This window comes from Leopardus geoffroyi, chromosome D1, assembly GCF_018350155.1.
Source record: "Leopardus geoffroyi isolate Oge1 chromosome D1, O.geoffroyi_Oge1_pat1.0, whole genome shotgun sequence".
In the NCBI taxonomy this organism is placed as follows: domain Eukaryota; kingdom Metazoa; phylum Chordata; class Mammalia; order Carnivora; family Felidae; genus Leopardus; species Leopardus geoffroyi.
In genome coordinates, this window is record NC_059329.1 from 103,822,466 (window position 1) to 103,841,897 (window position 19,432).

Below are 19,432 nucleotides of genomic sequence, written 5' to 3' on the forward strand. Positions count from 1 at the left end.
TGGGAACTGACTTTTAAATGGGCTTAATTAGACCAGTGGTTCTCAGCCAGAGGGCGTTCTGCATGGGGGGGTGGGGAGGGTCGTGGGGGAGGGAACTGCTAATGGGCAGAGGCCAAGGGTGCTAAATAGCCACCGTGCCCAGGACTGCCCCCTCAGCGAAGAATTACCAACCCCAAATGTCAATAGTGCCAAGGTTGAGAAATCCTCTTGTAGGCTTATTGAGTTATTTATCCTTAATGTTTATTTTCTTATTGAAAAAGTTTTTTCATGTTCATTTATTTTCGAGAGAGAGAGACAGAGCGTTGAGTGGGGGAGAGACAGAGAGAGAGAGGAAGACACAGAATCCCAAGCAGGCTGTAGGCTCTGAGCTGTCAGCACAGACCTTAATGTGGGGCTCGAACTCATGCACTGCGAGATCGTGACCTGAGCTGAAGTTGGATGCTTAACTGACTGAGCCACCCAGGCACCCCAGTATTTATTTTATTTTTGAGGGGGGGGGGAGAGGGAGGGAGCATATGCAGTGAGGGAGGGGTGGCAGAGAGAGGAAGACACAGGATCCAAAGCAGGCTCCAGGCTATCAGCACGGAGCCCCATTCAGGGCTCCGACTCACAAACGGTGAGATCATGACCTGAGCCAAAGTCAGACGCTGAGCTGACTGAGCCACCCAGATGTGCCTCTTGTTGACTTATTTAAACAGCAGCCCCTCTGGTACACTTGAGATACAATTGCTTTGCAAACGTTCAGCTTACATAAAGGGTCTGTCAGCAAGTGTCTGTTTCCTCCGCAAGCCATTGGAGAACACCAAGGAAGGACAGTGTCTCATCATCGCCCTAAAGGAGAGGACAGTTTTGGTGGTGAGCCCCAGGTGGTCTGTGCCACCAGCAGCAATTATTCCAGGAACTTTTCTGCTGTGTAAAGTGAGATAAACCTAGATTTCGATTCCCAAAGGCATGTCTGTATATATCCTGGTTTGTGGGTTTTCTAGAAGAGGAACAGGGACACCTCACCGGACGTCTGATCATGCGAGAATCACTGCGGAGATCCTCTGGCCTCCCAGGCTGGGCCAGCGCTGAAGGCCTCTCTGCTCTGTCCCCTCCCACCCCCAGGACTGCACCATCTGTATGGAGCGCCTCACGGCCCCCTCGGGCTACAAGGGCCTGCAGCCAACAGTCAAGCCTGACCTGGTGGGAAAGCTGTCCAGATGCGGCCACATCTACCACATCTATTGTGTGGTCGCCATGTACAACAATGGCAACAAGGTTAGTGCCAGCCTGCGGGGCTGGCCCCCGTCCGCCATGGGCCCTGGAGGAGCAAAAGTGTGGAGGCCCTGTTGGGGTGATTTGGGGTGTCTGAGAGGCACCCTGGGGACAGCAGGAGTGAGGATCTTGGCTGTTCTCAGCAGGGTCAGCGTCCACACAATTATAACGTTCGCAAAACCTGTCTTGCCCAACTGCTCCCCTCCCCCATCTCTACAGTGGGTGTGATGGTCTGAGAGGTGTAGACTTCAGTCCATGAGAGTTCTTGGGGCGAAGGGGGGTTGACAGTGTGCCCATAGTGAGCGTTCATTACTCCCAGTGTGGGCAGGTTTCTAGTCCCTTCGAAGCTCACTGTTGGAGGAGGGGAAGGCTGTCTGTGATGCTCACCTGGTCCATACTGATGGCAGAGCAGTGTTCCTCCATGAAGCTGGATTCCAGGAATCTGCGAGTCTCCTTAGATGCTAACTCTCTCTTTACACTGTCCTAGCTTTTACTAAGCCACTGACATCCCTCACATCCTTTGCTGTGCCTGGAATAACCGTCACTCCCCTCTCCCCATGAATTCAAATCCTACTTGCTTCTCCAGACCCCGCTTGGATCGCAGCAGAATTTGAGGTTTCCCTGATGTCCCCAGCTTCTTACTCATCCCCTCCCCCCCAAAAGTCTGCCTTTCGGGGTCTGCTCTGTACTTCTCCTGCTGTGGGAAAGAGGAGAGGAGAGAGTCAGCAGACCCAAGCTTGAACCCTGGTTTTAGTAACTGAGTGATTGTGGGCAAGATTTTCAATCTCTCTGAGATTTCATTTTCCATCTGGAAAATGGAGATAAAACAATACCTACTTTCCAGGGCATTATTACCATTATTAGTCAAATGGATATCTCCTTGGTATTATAGGTATAATTTTTTTTCCCTTCATCTTTATATAGCCCTGTGATTGAAGTCCCCAGAGTGCTGACCTTGGGCTGACCTTGGGACCTTTGTCTCAGAGAGCCCATGCTCAGTCACTGATGGATGATGAGGTCTGAACTGGTTTTCACTTTCCTGACCCTAGGTTAAAAGGTTTCATTGGGGCTTTGTATTTTAAGAGGTTATTTTGGATTTAAAGGGATTTTTTAGCATGTTCATTCTCTTTTTGAGGACTGTTTTCAAGAACAATCTAGCTCCTCTTTGCACTAATACTTTGAAGCATGCCGTTTAAAATTTTCTTCACAGAAGAGGAAACGAAAGGCCCCAGAGAGAAACCCAGTGGTTCTCCCAAGGCCATGAAGCAAGTTAAGGCCAGAGTAGAAGGTGGAACCCTGGTTCTTGGCCCCAAGCCTTGGGTTCCTGTCCCGTTGACCACATGAAGTAACCTTCTCCATTGCCCTGAATGCAAGTTACTCCTTTAACATTAGTAGAGCTTGAGCTGAAGGTCCCCAAATAGCTCCACAGAGGATCGCTGTCCTCCTGAAATGGTGCGGAGGTCCTGGAGAGCTTCTCTCCTAGCTGTGTGACAGCCTTTTCTGCACACATGGCTCCCTGCCCACGCCTTCCTTCTCACCCACTTTCTTCTGGAAAGCCTGGGAACAAGGTCTCCTCCCAGCCGTGCAGGCCACGCCTCGCTGGGCCCCAGTGTGAAGCCAAGGCCCCTTATATGTCTGCACCCAGAGTCTTGCCCTGCGCCCCAACACAGCCACCGAGCCGTGGGCTTTGTACAGACTGCTGAGGACCAAGCCCTAACTAGTGTCAAGTCCTTTAATGGTGCTGTGCCTCAGTTTTCTTCTCTGTAAAAGGGAATAATTTTTTTTAAATATTTATTTATTTGAGGGGGAGGGAGGGGCAGAGAGGGAGGGAGACAGAGGTGGGACTTGAACTCACAAACCAGGAGATCATGACCTCAACTGCTCAGGTGCCCCAAAATGGGAACCATTAAAAAAAATTTTTTTTAATATTTATTTATTTTTGAGAGACAGAGCACAAGTGGGGAGGGGCAGAGAGAGAAGGAGACAGAATCCAAAGCAGGCTCCAGGCTCTGAGCTGCCAGCACAGACCCCGATGCGGGGCTCGAACTCACAAACCGTGAGATCATGACCTGAGCTGAAGTTGTACGCTCAACCAACTGAGCCACCCAGGCGGCCCGGGAATCATTTTTAAGGCTAATAATAAATACTAAGGCTAATATTCCTTTAAAGCTGATATCAGGCGAGGCCACGTGAAACAAGATGTAAAGTCTTTTGTAAGATTTAAAACGCCTTCACTAACAACGCATTCCCTCCCTCATTGCTTGTGCAGACCTTGTCCTCAATCCTTCAAAACCAGTCCACAGCTCTTCTTTAAGGGCCATTTTCTTAAAGTCAGCTTCATCTACTCGGGCTCACGACACCCACTTTCTCTTTTCAGAGCAGTGGTTTCTAAACCTGTACGAGCCTTGGGGGTCATAAAAGTACTAATAACAGTTAGAGACACGACTTAGTGGTCAGCACTTCCTGTGGGTTCTCTAATTCAATCCTTCCAACAACCCAGTGAGATAGATACTATTGTTTTCCTTGTTCTGTTACAAAGCTGAGACCCAGAGAGGTTAAGCAATTTGCTCCAGGTCTCCCAACAGATAGATGGCAGAGCTGAGAATCCAATCCAAAATTCTCACTCTAAACTGCTACTTTCTGTAGCGCCCCCCCCCCATCCAGTTTGGTGGCCTGGGGTGGGGTTCAAGCATCTTTGTTTCCAACAAGCTTCGTCAGGATTGTGATGCTCAGCAGTTGGGCAGAGGCTGCTCCCTAGTGCTTTGTTGTTTGGTACTTCACGGTTCAATAATGACTCCCTGTGTATGTTCCCTGCCCGCATGGGCTGCTCTGCCTTTCAAGGATGGGGGGGGGGGGGGTCTCTCTTACATGGCCCTTAGCATGGAGCTAATTTGTGGAATTTACTTATTTGGGTGCATTTTGTCCCCCTGGCCTTTTATCTTTGTCCCCTTCCAGGGTTAGGTGGGGTTAGGGGTGTGTTGCCAAGACTGTTTCCCAACCTGGCTGTTCCTGCCTTGCGCCCTCAGGACGGAAGTTTGCAGTGTCCAACCTGTAAGACCATTTATGGGGTGAAGACAGGCACCCAGCCTCCGGGGAAGATGGAGTACCACCTCATCCCTCACTCCCTGCCTGGCCACCCCGACTGCAAAACCATCCGGATCATCTACAGCATCCCTCCTGGCATTCAGGTGCTCCCGAATCAGCCACAGGCTTTTATTTACTTATTTTTTAAGTTTCAGTGTTTGCAGGCAATAGGTTTGTCTTTTTTCTTTAATGTTTATTTATTTTTGAGAGACAGAGACAGAGCACGAGGGGGGAGGGGCAGAGAGAGAGGGAGACACAGAATCCAAAGCAGGCTCCAGGCTCCGAGCTGTCAGCACAGAGCCCGATGCGGGGCTCGAACCCACGAACTGTGAGATCATGACCTGAGCCGAAGTTGGACACTTAACTAACTAAGCTGTACAGGTGCCCCGGTAATATGTTTGTCTTAATCTGTTCAGGCTGCTGCAAGAAAATATCACAGACTGGGTAGCTTTTAAACAACAGAAAGTTATTTCCCACAGTTCTGGAGGCTGGGAAGTCCAAGCTCAAGGTGCTGGCAGATTCACTATCTGGTAAGCCCCTGCTTCCTAGGTCACAGACATCTTTATGCTGTGTCCTCGTGGCAGAAGGGGTGAGGGAGCTCTCTGGGGTCTCTCTTATGAGGGCACTAATCCCATTCATGAGGACTCACCTTCATGACCTTATCACCCACCCAACACCCAACCTCCAAATACCATCATCTTGGGGGTTAGATTTCAACTTGTTAATTTCCGAGGGATACAGACTCTCAGTTTATAGCAGTCCGTTACTTCTTGTACTTCTTGCTTGCAAAATACATTCTGTTCCAATAGTCCCCAAAGTCTTAACTCATTCCAGCATCAACTTTAAAGTCTAAATCCGAGGACTCACCTACATACCATCTAAATCAGAGGTGGGAGAGACCCCCATGTACAAGTTCCTCTCCAGCTGGGACTCCGTGAAACTGAACAGGTTATGTGGTGGGGCCCTCGTGAACAGGATGGGTGCCCTTGTAAAAGAGCCCCCGGAGAGCCCCCGCATCCCTTCCCGAATCGAGGACACAGGGAGAAGACAGCAGTCTATGAACCAGGAAGTGGGCGCCCACCCGACACTGGATCTGCTGGCACCTTGGACTTCCCAGCCTCCGGAACTGTGAGAAATAGATCTCTGTTGTTTAAGCCACCCAGTCTGTGGTGTCACATTACAGCAGCCGGAGAGAAATAAGATAATTTTATACTGTGAAAAGTTTCCTTTCCTCCGTCCACCCGGTTTCACCTCCTGCCCCCGCGTTCCACCATTGTTCTTACCTTCTTACGTGTCCCCCAGGATTCTCCGTGCATGTGCAGCAAAGACTGTTTGCACCTCTCCCATTGGTACACAGAGGGGGACAGTTTACACATATTGTTCTGCACCATGGTTTTTTCAATTAACAGTATAGTTTGTAGATCTTCCCATGTTGGTATAGAGGGAGCTTCTTCGTTCCTTCTTGGCTCTGGGTGAGAATCCATAGTATACGTGCACCCTAATTTATATTCAACAGTCTCCACTTGATGGGCATATGGATTGCTTCCAATCTTTTTACTACAACAAATAATACTGTAACAGATAACCTTGTATGCATGTGAGTATATCTGTAGAATAATTTTCCAGAAGTAGAATTTCTTTGTCAAATGATATTTGCATTTATAATTCGATAGATGTCCCTTGGCTTTGATTTTTGTGGGCATTTCTTTCCTCTTTTGATTCTTTGAAAGACAGCCCTAAGGAACAAATTGAACCTTATTCCTGACAGTAAATACAAATGTGCCCCTTCCTTCACACATTGAAGATTTTCTAACTGATCTAGGATTCATTTATTTGGCAACTATTTATCAGTTCACCCTTCCTTCCTCCCTCCTCCTTGCCTTCTTCCATTTTGTCTCTTATTTAACAAACATTGGAGGATGGATTATGGGCCAGGCATGTTCTAGGTGCTGGAGAAGCAAAGGTGAGCAAAGCGGACACAGTCTTTTCTCCTCAGAGGCCCCCATTCTAGCAGGATGAGGAAGTTAATGCCCAGATACATAAGCAAGGTATTGCTAGCTAGCGATAAGAGATGTGGCAGAAATAAACCAGAGCAGGTGAGATAGTCTGTAAAAGAATTTAAAGAAAAATACGGTTATTCCTGGAGGGACTTACCAGCCAGTCAGAGAAAATAAGTCTACGTCACCAAACTATAGAACACAACATAATGTGCACCATAGATAAACGCTGTGGGGGGTGGGGGTGGGGCAACACAAGAGGTCTTCAAAGTCTGAAGACACTTGGGTTCTGAATCCTGGCTGACTCTGTATTGGCTGGGACTTTGGACAACCACCAGACCTCTCTGAGCTCGGTTTCTTTTTTCTTTTTTTAATTTTTTTTTAACGTTTATTTTTGAGAGACAGAGAAAGACAGAGCCTGAGCGGGGGCGGGGCAGACAGAGAGGGGGTACATAGAATCTGAAGCAGGCTCCAGGCTCCAAGCTGTCAGCACAGAGCCCAATGCGTGGCTCGAACTCACAAACCATGAGATCGTGACCTGAGCCAAAGCTGGATGCTTAACCAGCTGAGCCACCCAGGTGCCCCTTGGTTTTTTCATCCCTACAGCTGGGAACCTCCTGTGCAGGGGGCTTTGTAAGAATGGGAGTGAACATTTGTATGTGCATGCTGTGGTATTGGGCACGGTGGCCAGGGGCTCAGTGCCCGGTGACTGGCATCATGTGAGCAAGCTACTTGTCCGGGTAAAGAAGAAGAGGGCTTATGTCTGTCTGTCTGGGAGGGTCTGAGGAGATTTTCTGGTGCAGGGCACCAGTAGTTGAACCTTGAGAGCCATAAAGAAATGGAGGAGAAGGTTTTTAGTGGGAGGACACAGCAGAGTTGTGGCGGAGAGGAAGTAGGGGTGTTGGTGGGCCACAAGGAAGAGTTTAATTTGGGGACTTGCGATGGTGGGGGGTGGGAGGAAGGTGCGTGAAGGAGCAGAGAGTGAAGGAGGACTGTGGGCAGGCCATGGAAGGACACCAGCATGGTGAGGGCTGCAGCTTTATTTGTCAGGCTTTGTTTGTCCAGCTCACTGCTGGACGCGACCAGCATTTTGGGAAGTTGTGTAGTTGGGACTGCACTTGTCAGCCTGGTGGAGGAGTGAGGGGTGACCTGATAGACCAGTTAGGAGACCATTCTGGTCATGGGGCCTGAACAAGGAAGGTGCGGAGGATGAGGGAGAGGGAGATGTGGTTGGAGGTGGGGGCAGCTGCGACCTTCTGGAATGACTGGAGGCAGCCAGTTGGGATGGTAGGGACAAGACTGACAATATGGGAGTCGGGGAGTCGGGAGAGACAGCCAGTGGCTGATCCCTGGTGGGAAGTAGGGCAAAGATCAGGGCGGGGCAACCATTTTGCAGGAGATTCTTTTCCCAGCCTCTGGGACTAAAGAATGGAGAGCCAGCACGGGGTCGAGGGGGTGGGAGGGGTGGTGTTGAGGGGCCGCTTGCTGCCTGTGTAGACGCCATGGATCACAGATCGTCCAGGAAAACTCAAGCTTACACCAAGGGAAATGCATCTGTCTGCAGTCAGTGCAGCCACTCTGTAGACCACCCACTGCGAGTCAGTAGCAGGACCCCTCAGTGCTGTGTCTGTCCCTGTCCCTGGAGACTCCAAAGACCACAAGGGCTTGGGGTTTCCAAGAGGAATCGAGAACTTGGAGTTCTGCCTTCACTTCAGAGAACGAGTCTCCAATCTAGAAGAGGCAGAGTCGTGACTGCTCCACTTGGCGACGAGCAGGGAGCACACAGCCTCCTGGGGTCAGCGCCAGGCGGGTGTCTGTGTTGCAGACGGGCAAGTCCCAGGAGGGTGAGGCGCGGGCAGAGCCGTGCTGGGAATCGTCTCTGGAGTTGGGCAGTTTGGCTTACAAACAGCTGTGGCCGTGAGCGTGTTGTAAATGTGCTTTGATTTCATGGGACTATGAAATTCAGAACTGTCACGTCCTGCGTCTCCAAGAAGACGTTGTTACCTCTCTCAGCCCAGGGGTATATTTCCCTTCTCCTGTATTGCGCTTAAGATGTTCAATTCGGAAAGGATAGATGATCTTGAGCCATGCTATTAAAAATCTTTTTAAATCACAGGATTTAAAACTCAGTTTGGGAGCGATGGGTGCCTGGGTAAGTTCAGTTAGTTAAGTGTCTGACTCTTGGTTTCAGCTCAGGTCATGATCTCGCAGTTCCAGAGTTTGAGCCCTGCATCAGGCTCTGCACTGACACGCAGGGTCTGCTTGGGATTTTCTCTCTCTCTCTGACCCTCCCCTGCTCTCCCTCTCTCTCCCTCAAAATAAATAAATAAACTTCTAAAAAATCAGTCTGGAACCACCATCCACTATAAGAAAAAAATGAAAAGTCTGTGTTTTCTTATAGTTTCTTCATTCATTCATGCATTCATTCACTCCTTGACTCATTTTTTTCAGCCACGACAGTTACCATTTGTGTGAGAGCTTGTGCTAGGAGCTGCGTGGAATTATCAATATTAGATTGGCTTCATCTAGAAGGGATTTTTTAAATGGCTCCACAGACCCTCAGGGGGTCAGGGATGCTCAGAAATTATAGATAAACATTTCTGTTTGGGGTGGGAAGGGGTTGGGGGGGGGGGATAGATGCATTGGTTCTGGGAGAAAAATCCCTCACTTTTCATGAGCTTCTCAAGGGGGCCTGTGGATCCTGATTAGGAAACCTGGCCTCTGGCTAAATTCTGCATCAGTTTCTGTCCCTGCTTGCTTGCTGAATTGGGGTATCAGTGCACCCCCGAGTTCACTGCAGCATTATTCACAATAGCCAAGACCCTACATGCACATCAGTGGATGAATGGATAAGGATGACTCCAAGGCTCCTGGCTCGGAGGCACTTTTGTTATTCTGAGTACTTTAGAGGGAAAAATTCATCATGTGCCTCAGGAAGCCTGGGCTTAAATTTTGGCAAAGCCATTGACATTGGAGAAGCCCTGTAACCTCTCTAGGCTGAAGTTTTCCTCTTTTGTAAAACAAAAGAGCCCGTGGCCAGAGCCCCCCGGGTGATGATGATGAACGTTTACTGAGCTCTTACTAGGCACTGCGGTGCCAAGCTCACTTTAGCCTTCACACTCTCCCTATTCGAGGGATGGGGGAACCCACACCCCAAGAGGGGGCTCCAGCCAACACATCGGGAGGTGGCCGCTCTGGGTCCAAACGCAGGTCTAACGACTCCAAAACAGGCGGGAAACCACTGCTATCACTGCTTTGGGATCTGTTCTCTGTCCAGACGCTTTGACCGTTATTATTGTCATCATTATTTGAATTAGTCACGCATGGTCTGCACCCCTTCATTAAAAACATCTTGAAAAATGCCCTTCGCCGACTTCCTTTCTGCTTTCAGGGGCCGGAACACCCGAATCCTGGGAAGAGTTTCAGCGCCCGTGGCTTCCCAAGACATTGTTACCTTCCAGACAGCGAGAAAGGGAGAAAAGTAAGAACGGGGGTTTGGGGGGCTGGGGGGTAGGATTTGCTTCTGTGTCAGGGCCCCAAGTTTTGCTTCCTGCTGTGCACAGGCTAAAGAGCTGAGTCTCTTTTTACCATAGATGCACATGGTAACAAGGTCATATTTGAGTCAACTGTACGTTAAGGTGGGGACGATTAGAATGTTTTCTTTTGCAGGATAGTTGGGGCAGAGCTTTTTCCTCTCCTGGATAGCGCTGGCAATAATTCATCTATTTTAGGATCCTTTCCCAGGGGGCTTTGCTGCTTAGCAGATGGTCCTGGGACCAGCACCAGTGACAACACCTAGAAGCTTGGTGTTGAGATCAGGGAAGGTTTTGAAAATCCAATCATTTTCTGGCCTTAGCCACAGAAAAATGAACATAAAGATTTTATTCTAATTTTACAATTCATAGAACCACTGAAGCCCAAACCTCGGGGCACCCGGGTGGCTCAGTTGGTTAAGCATCCGGCTTCGGCTCAGGTCATGATTTCATGGCTTCGTGGGTTCAAACCCCACGTTGGGCTCTGCGCTGACAGAGTGGAGCCTTCTTGGGATTCTCTGTCTGTCTGTCTCTCTCTCTCTACCCCTCCCCCACTTGCACTCTCTCTGTCTCTTTTAAAATGGGTAAATACACTTTTTTAAAAAATGCAGAACCTTAGAAACTCCTTCATTTTAACAAGATCCCAGGTGATCTGACAGTACATTAAAGCTTCAGAGGCACTGCTCCAGGGCAGGGATCCTAATTTGTGGGAGATTACCTGTTTTTCTTTTTTTAAATGTACTTCTGTATTCTATGACTTTCCCAAAAGACAGAGGGAAAAATCATTGGGTTTCTGGATCCCCAGTGATTCATGGTTCAAGCTTCAGTGGTTCTATGAATTGTAAAATTAGAATAAAAATCTTTATGTTCATTTTTCTGTGGCTAAGGCCAGAAAACGATTGGATTTCCAAACCTTCCCTTATCTCAAAAAGGAAAAGAACCATTGATCTAAGGGGGTGTCGTGCCCCTTCTTGTGGGGTGCAGTGCTGGACCGGAAGTGGGTTTTAGCTAGCTTTCTCTAGGTCCTGCTGGGTAACAACCTTGGTCTCAGAGGCTGACATCAACAAATGCTGACTCTCATGCACTGTGCATGCCAGTGGCTGTGGCTTGTTTGGCTGCTATGAGTCCACTCTGTCTGCTCCGTGGGGCTCCGTGTCCTGGAATCCAGGCTGAAGGAGCAGCCTTTCTGTGGTCTCTGCCCTTCTCCTGGAAGGGAGCAGAGGAGCAAGAGAGAATCCGAGTGGAATAGTGTGAACCCACTACAGCTGCTGCTGGAAGCTTGTCGCTCCTACTCACCTTTCACAGGCCCCAGCAAGTCATGAACACCACACAAGGAACGGGGTCATGAACTGCCTACAAGGCAGCCCCTTGGGTCACATGGCAAAGGGCATGGGTGTTCTGTTACAGAGGAGGAAGCAGATCATGCGGAACAATGAGAGAATCAACCACATGGTGAAGATGTACCCAGTGCAGGGTCCTCAGATTAGAAGTCAGGACCAGTCCTGATCCTGAGCCCTGAGCAAGCCATATTTCTGTGCCTGAGCCCCAGCTCTACAGTCCCAACCGCTGGCTAAACATGTCTGCTGTGAAGTCCTACTGCTAAAACTTGAATCTTGCCAAGAGCTGCTCCCCTCTCTTCCAGGCCTCCCTCCTCTTGTTAATGACATACCCAGAATCCCTGGGACCCATATTGGACACAGTAGTCTCCTTGGACTCTCTCTCTGAGCCACCACCCCACTGGCTTGTTTCCTAGTGAACTGCCCGCCAAACCACGTGACTCCTTTTCTAATCCTGCCATACCCACCTAGTAAATACATTTTTTTTTAAGTTTATCTATTTATTTTGAGAGAGAGAAAGAGCATGAGCAGGGGGAGGGGCAGAGAGAAAGGGAAAGAGAGAGAATCCTGAGCAGCCTTCACACTGTCAGCACAGAGCCCGACACGGGGCCTGATCTCACAAACCATGAGATCATGACCTGAGCTGACATCAGGAGTCGATGCTTAACCCACTGAGCCACCCAGGGGCCCCATAAATACTTTCATCTTTTACCTGCCACCACGTTAAGTATCTTAAAGTACAGTTTCTACCACCAAACTTTTTTGTTGAAAAGAAATAAGGTAGAAAAAAACCCAAAAAATTGTTCTGATTCCTTTCCCTTCCTTCTTTACAAAGTACGATCTTCTCAGCTTAGCATTCAAGACCTACTATGGTGGGGGTCTGAACCTTCCCCTCTCACTAATTCCTCACCTTTATCCTTCACATCTGCTGGTCTGGGACCTTAACCTTGGGCTCTTGCACAGTGAGGTAATAAGAGCCTGGGCTTTGGAGACAAACTGGCCTGTGTTTGAGTCCTACTTTAGCAATTTACCAGATGTGGGGACTGGCATAAAGATGAACATTCTGAGGTCTTAGTTTCTGGATCCATATAACAGTGGTTATAATTTCTATCTGTGTGGACAGGATGTTGTTAAGAATTAAGTGAAAGTAGCATTTGTAAAATGCCCAGCATGGTGACAGCTGTTGTTATAATTACACATGCCTTGGCTCATATTCATTTACTGTGTCTACATGTCCTTTTCTATTAATGGACAGCTGGCCCTTAAACAACTCAGGGGTTAGAGGTGCTGACCTCTATCCTCCCGAAGCTGATATCCACATATAACTTTGACTTCCCCAAAACTTAACCACTAACAGTCTACTGTTGACCAGAAGCCTTGCCGATAACATAGGCAGCCAGTTAACACGTATTTTGTATGTTGTGTGTATGATATACTGTATTCTTACAATAAAGTAAGCTAGGCAAAAGAAAATATTATTAGGAAAATCATAAGTATCATACTGTGAAAATATTTATATTTTATATTTTTATGTATTATATATATATTATATTTTATATTATACTGTAAAAAAAAGACCACGTGTAGTGCACCTGCACAGTTCAAACTCGTGTTGTTCAGGGTCAGCTGTATCTTCCCCCTCCTCTCCGACAGTTCAGAAGCATCTTCCCCCATGAATTCTGTATGGATCCACATCTGAGAGTCAACAGAGTAGTAACTCAGACCGCGGACTGTAAGTTCAGGCAGTCCTGAAGTCTAGGCCCTCTGCCATGTACTAGCTGGACGAACAGGGCAAGTCTTTATCTTCTGAGCTTCTTCATGTGTAGAAAGGAGATAAGGAGAATACCTGTCTTGTCCAGTTGTTGTCACTGGTACGTGACCCACTGCTTGCTACGTAGTAAGTAAACCCTCGGGGGAGGGTCGATCGTATCTCTACCATGTGCCATTACTTCATGTTGGTATTACCACTCTTACAGTTCCCCACCTCCAGCCCACAGCGGGTCGACAGTCATTCTTTTTTGAATCCAGGTCACTTTTATCGGCCGTCTTCATGCTGGGTAGGGTGTTAGGCCCTTGTCTTGCTCCGCAGCCATTTTTTAAAAATTTAGCTGAATGAGACCACTCTTCAAGCCCGAACACCTCTCTGGGCCTCACCTATGAAATAGAGACAATAGTAGCCCCCGCCAGATCTGCCTCCATGTGTGGTTATGAGGACCAGGTGAGTAAATGAATGTGCAATGGCCTGGCAGAGGTCACCCCACTTCAACCATGTCACTGGAGAGCTCTGCCACACCACTAGCTGAGGGTGCACTAATGCCGCATTCGGGCGGTGGAGGGAATGGCGGACACGCTTCAGAAGCTCTTGGATCGTGAGTGCCTCGAATTCCTAGATCCTGTCTTTTAGCCAGGCTGCTGTAGCTAACATCTGTTGAGGTGTGGGTGCCAGGCACTGCTATGAAAGCCCTCGTACCATTTAGCAGATTAGAGCGTTGCCATTTTGTAAGTAAGGAAATTAAGGCCCGGAGAGGGGACAGAATATGCCCAAGGTCACACAGTTAGTTGGTGACAGACCCAAGACTTTACCTTGCGGCTCCCTGATTCCACCCCCAAATTCTTTCTATTCACTGTGCCGCTGGGGGCATCATGATGCCAGAAGACATGGACCCTTGGGAAGACCCTACCATCGAGACATAGTTTCTGACCAACACTGAATGTCTGCCTTTGGTCTCCTGCCTCCCTTCACTCAGGTGCTGAAGCTGCTGCTTGTGGCCTGGGATCGCCGCCTCATCTTTGCCATCGGTACCTCCAGCACCACCGGCGAGTCAGACACCGTCATCTGGAACGAGGTCCACCACAAGACAGAGTTTGGCTCTAATCTCACGGGTCACGGCTACCCAGATGCCAATTACCTGGATAATGTGCTGGCTGAGCTGGCTGCCCAGGGCATTTCCGAGGACAGCACTACCCAGGAGAAGGACTGAGCTGGAGGGTCTTTGAGCCAGGAGGGGCCGCGGGGACCACAGGGCAGGAAGTGGGAGAATCGAGGTGGAAGTTGGTGCCATGCCCTCCCAATCCCCTCATTTCCCGCTCTGTCCTATCCCCATTCCCCATCCCTCCTGGCCACAGCGGGGAGGGAGATGAATAAGGTGATGTCATTCATAAACCTCATCCACCACAAAGGGGACATGGGATGAGGGCCATCCTCGGTCTGTTCCCATGGAGTTTTCGGTGCTGGGTAGGCAAGAACCCCCCCCCCCCGCCCCCCTGAGTAGGGGCACAGTCAGCACACTTAGGGTATGGACAGAGCGTGGGCACTCCATACCTTGGCCTTGTGAAGCCTGAGGTTCAATGCCTCAGCTGGCTTCTTGCTGCTTCCACTCTGCTTTGAGAGCGGAGTTTCTGCTTTTCTCTCCTCCTCTGGAGGCGAGGAGCTCTCACTGTGCAAGATTGGGGGGCAAAGGGGTGAACCGCTAAATTGCTGTGACATCAGATGTCGATGCCTCGGTGTTCAGCGAGGAAGCACTTCTCACCAAGAGGGTCAGAGAAGCAAAGGCTTCTGGGAGCACACTCGGCTCTCAGAATAGTCCTTGGCCTCTCTGGGCCCTCCCTCCTCACATCTTCGACCTGTCCAAAGAGGCATCTGGTTCTCTTGTGCGGATGGACAGACTCTGGGATTCCTCTCTGGGTTGGCATCTCATGATGTTTCCAGCCCCTCTCTGATCAGACCAGAGTCTGCATCCCACTTAGCATCTGAACTGTCCTCAGGGAGAGGAGCCCATAGCCTTCTTCCCAACTCATCCCAGACCAGCTCAAAGATTCCATGAGCTTCATCAAGTCACTGTGAGTAGAGCCCAGGCTGGGTTCTGTGCCATCTATGTATGCGCATATGTGTGTGTGTGTGTGCGCGAGTGTGCACCACTGGGCCAGGTTGGTGGACAGTCCCATCCTGTTCTCCCATTCTGTTTTGCAAACTTTCAAACTCCAGCTCTGATGGGGCTCAAACAGCCAGGCTGCGGTTCCTTGACTTTCTTCACCCTTTGCCAACCCATTTCCACAGTAAACTTGGACCCAAATGGTAACAATCATGCATCTTTCTAGATGCCCCCAGGGAACAGTGCTTGGGGAGATGTGTCAGGTGAGGACTGGACTGACCCCTTTTTGTATCTCTTTCAAGACCGTATCTAAACCAGTCTATCCGGTCATGTTTCTATGAGGGCTTCGATCTGTCTCCATGCACGCTTGCTAATCAGAGCCCAGAGGGGGCTGGGCCCCTCATCTATTACAGATTGACCTAGAGCATGGAGACAGACTTTTTAGCTCATTCCCAACAGGGTTGGGACCACATCATGGTCCAGTCCAACCTGCATTTGGGTTGTGTCCCAAGACTCTGTCTGTCCCCTCCCCAATATTCCTCTTGCTTTTCACTTCCCTTAAGGAATGAATTGGGGGTCAGGGAGGAGAGAAGGGGGATCAAGAAAGGAAACCCAATTCCCCTTTTGAAAGTGGGTTCTTTGAACTATGTGTTTGGGGGAAGTTCCTCTGGATACTAATTTGAATTTATATACCTCATATTTTGGGGGTTTGACGTATATATATCCATATATATTTCATAATATTTGGAAGGTTTTTGATGCTAGAAAAATGGAAACAAAAGAACCTTCAAAAATGGTACTTAAGTTAGAACCTGAAGCCAGGCTTTCCTGAGAGCTGGCTCCGTGGCCGCTTGCTGTTTGCCTGAAGCCATTTTGACATTGGTGTGGCCAGTGGATGCACCTGAGTGTTGCCCAGTTCCTTGGGAGGTACTGGTGCTGGGCCTTTCCTTATTCTCTGAATGGCTGTCAGGTTGCTGACTGGCTCCAGCAGAGGAAGCTCTGACGAGAGGAATCCTTCCTGACAACTCAGCTCTCAGGTCAGCCGGCCACCATCTTCTCTCACCAGCGGACCAGGAGATTGGGCCTGAGTCCACTGCACCACAGGGCACAGTTTCCTGCCAGTCGGGAGGAAACACTTGAACTCAACGGAAGAGACATGGCTGAGGCATTTAATATCCGCCCCCCCCCCCCCACACTGTGCCCTTTGCCAGGCCACCCTGTCCCAGAGGTCATCGAAGAGCCTCACTGCACACCTAGTACCATCTCTGCCCTTCAGCACCTGGGTCAAGTGTCTGCTGAGCTTCTCACCCACAGGGATGAGGAAACAGACCGAGGATCAGTGGGTAGAAACACACAGCTGTGGAGCAGGAGGTGGGGAAAGAAGGCAAATGAGGTTTGACAACTGGCCATGGCAGCGGGGACAGGCTGATTTCCCTGCCTTGGGCAGAAGGTATGGGTGGGAAAGGGGACAGCTGAGAAAAGAAGGAAGGGGACTCAGAGAATGGATAGGCAGGCAGGCAGTTGTGCCAGGGGTAATACCACTTCGAGGGTAAGTCTTAATACCTTCAAGACCTTACCCCTAGGATGGCGACCGTGTCTGTACCCCCCATTCTTTTCCTCCCTGAGGATGCTCAGCAGGGGGTACCTCCTCCTTGTGCTGCCCTTCGGTGGGACTTTCTGGGCAGAAGGATCTTGAATTTCCTTTTAACGCTGTGCCAAGGAAGGCGGGGGGCAGGGGGGAAGCAGCCCTTTGCCCTTTGTGCCAGCCTAGAAAGGCACGGTCTCAGGCGCAGTGAGCACCCTGCCAGCGGAGGTACTGAGCACCGATCCCTGGGACACGGGACGTTTCCCCACCAGTGTTGTTCCTGCTCTGTTCCCTGGGTTGCACAGGGAACCCCATGCCTTGCCTGTCATGGCCGGACCACCAGCTGCCTGGTTTTCCCCTTCCTGAGTCTCCAGGGATGACAAATGGGATTGCAGACAAACTCTGTCAGATGCCTGTCCCTTAGAGGTCAATTGTGTATATGTGGTTGTGCGTGCCTTTGTGTTTCATACCCTTTCTCCTGCCCTTTTGTAGAATTTGGACTTTCTCTGTGGTTTTACACTTGGTCAAAAGTACTTGTCCTGGTATTGCACTGTCGTGTGCATGAGAGGGGAGGGAGGAGACCCCGCGTGGTACAGGAAGGGGCCTGTCCCCTATCCTTGTCCGTGGTCACTGGCATTTGCGTGGGGGTTTTGTGGGAGAGGGAAGGTGAATGTCCTAATGTAAAAACTAACCAATGTGTTGTGAAGTCCTTGGTGTTGCTCTGTGAGAGGACATCGCCACCTGGTGCTCATGAGGTGTATGTGCAGAACAATAAATGGCAAATGAACAACCACAAATTGCTGTTCCCCTTCTGCTTTTTGTAGGTCAGGGCGCCTATGAGGCATTTGGGGCACCTCTCCGAGTATGGGAGCAACCACAAGTCCTTCCACTGATTGGGGGCAGGGGATTCCCTTCTTTCTCGGCAGCCCCCTCATATCTTTTCCACCCACACATTTGACCAAGGGACCTGACCTGACTGCTTGTTCCTCTCAAGAAAGAGACCGCATGGCAGGGGAAATGCAAGCGAATCTGTGGGGGAAAGACCGGCTTAAAAAACATGAATGTTTGCTTTTTACAGTGCCCTCCGCCCGACAATATAGCATAGGTTTCAATAGTTGACAGGCTGTTGTGTGTCAAATACATGTGTAGTATTAATCATCCTGATGCTCACACAGACACAAACACAAAATGCAAACACAAAGCTGCCTTTGTCACCCACATGTGTCTCTATTTCTGAGAGTCTGGGGAGTGTGGTTTGGGTGGAAGCTGGGGTGAGCCTTCCCGCAGCGCCCAGTCTGAGCTCACAGATCAGGGAAACAGAGCCTGTGAACTCCCCTCTCCAGGTGCTGACTTGGCAAAAGGATGATTGCAAACTGCAAAGCCCTGCGTTCTCATTTCCTGTGGATGAGCAGCCGGACAGTGTTCCTTAGGTCCACATTAAAAAAAAAATTTTTTTTTTAATGTTTACTTATTTCTGAGAGACAGAGCATGAGTGAAGGAGGGGCAGAGAGAGAGGGAGACACAGAATCCGAAGTGGGCTCCAGGCTCTGAGCTGTCAGCACAGAGCCCGATGCGGGGCTCGAACTCACAAACCATGAGATCATGACCTGAGCCGAAGTCGGTCTCTCAACCGAGCCACCCAGGTGCCCCTAGGTCCACATTTTTAATGCATGGTTATGTGCAACTCTGTGAGAAACAGAAGTTTGTGAAGAACTTTTATTTCCAAGGGCAGTTAGCACAAAGTCTGGCAGCCTGTAGCTGGACCGTTGTCTCTCAGGCTCCGTAATCTTCAAGGGGTTCATGGGGAATTTGCAGAAAAGTGGTTAGCTCAGCTGAAATTTACCCACAAAACACCCACAGGTTTAAGAGAATATTTTAATGCTTAAGAGGCAGGGTTCAGAGAAGAGGATGTAGAAATCAGTGCCTGTGGCTGGCGGTGGGGGGTGGGGGGGCAGGGCTCACCTTCTGTGATTCGCTTGGTATTCACAGTGGGAGGCGGACAAGGAACCTCCTTCCCATCTTCCCACAGGCTGGGATCTTCAGGCTCCTCAGGACTTATGTGAACCTAAGCTCTTGACTGTGAATGTTAACGAGGTGAGGACAGATTATCCTTCATGGAAATGAGCTCATTAATGACATTGGATTTGGTGAAGAGTTGTGTAACTATTAAAAAGGTTGTGGAGAAGCGGCTGGCTCTGTCAGTAGAGCACGTGACCCTTGGTCTCAGCATCATGAGTTGGAGTCCCACATCTAGGGTAGAGTTTACTTAATAAAAAAGAAAATTAGAAAAAAAGATGTTGCGGAAAAGTATTAATAGACTCACCCTATTCGTTATAATTCAGTAAGATTGGTATTAAAATTGGGCAAAGCCCCAAATGCCAAGTAACAGGCATGCATCCCTCTAGATGCCTGAGGGAAGTCAGCCTGGGACCGAAATACATGTGTCACAGAGGGTGCTGGGTGCCTTTTTTTGCTTCATTTAAAAACAGGGATTTGAGGGGCGCCTGGGTGGCGCAGTCGGTTAAGCGTCCGACTTCAGCCAGGTCACGATCTCGCGCTCCGTGAGTTCGAGCCCCGCGTCGGGCTCTGGGCTGATGGCTCAGAGCCTGGAGCCTGTTTCCGATTCTGTGTCTCCCTCTCTCTCTGCCCCTCCCCCGTTCATGCTCTGTCTCTCTCTGTCCCAAAAATAAATAAACGTTGAAAAAAACAGGGATTTGATCATATCAGTCCCTTTTCTTCTGGAAAAACAAAAAACAAAAAACAAAGG

At 49.5% G+C, this 19,432-nt stretch overlaps 1 protein-coding gene across 1 annotated transcript in view; it reads left to right on the forward strand.

The window, feature by feature from the left end:
* The window catches only part of DTX4 (deltex E3 ubiquitin ligase 4), a 36,254-nt gene extending 18,792 nt beyond the window's left edge, over positions 1-17,462 (forward strand). The window contains exons 6-9 of the mRNA XM_045485338.1: positions 1,108-1,260; positions 4,284-4,445; positions 9,730-9,819; positions 13,956-17,462. Of these exons, the coding sequence (XP_045341294.1) occupies positions 1,108-1,260; positions 4,284-4,445; positions 9,730-9,819; positions 13,956-14,189 (639 nt within the window). The 3' untranslated portion in view covers positions 14,190-17,462. The remainder of the gene's footprint in view (positions 1-1,107; positions 1,261-4,283; positions 4,446-9,729; positions 9,820-13,955) is intronic.
* The last annotated feature ends 1,970 nt before the right edge of the window (positions 17,463-19,432 follow it).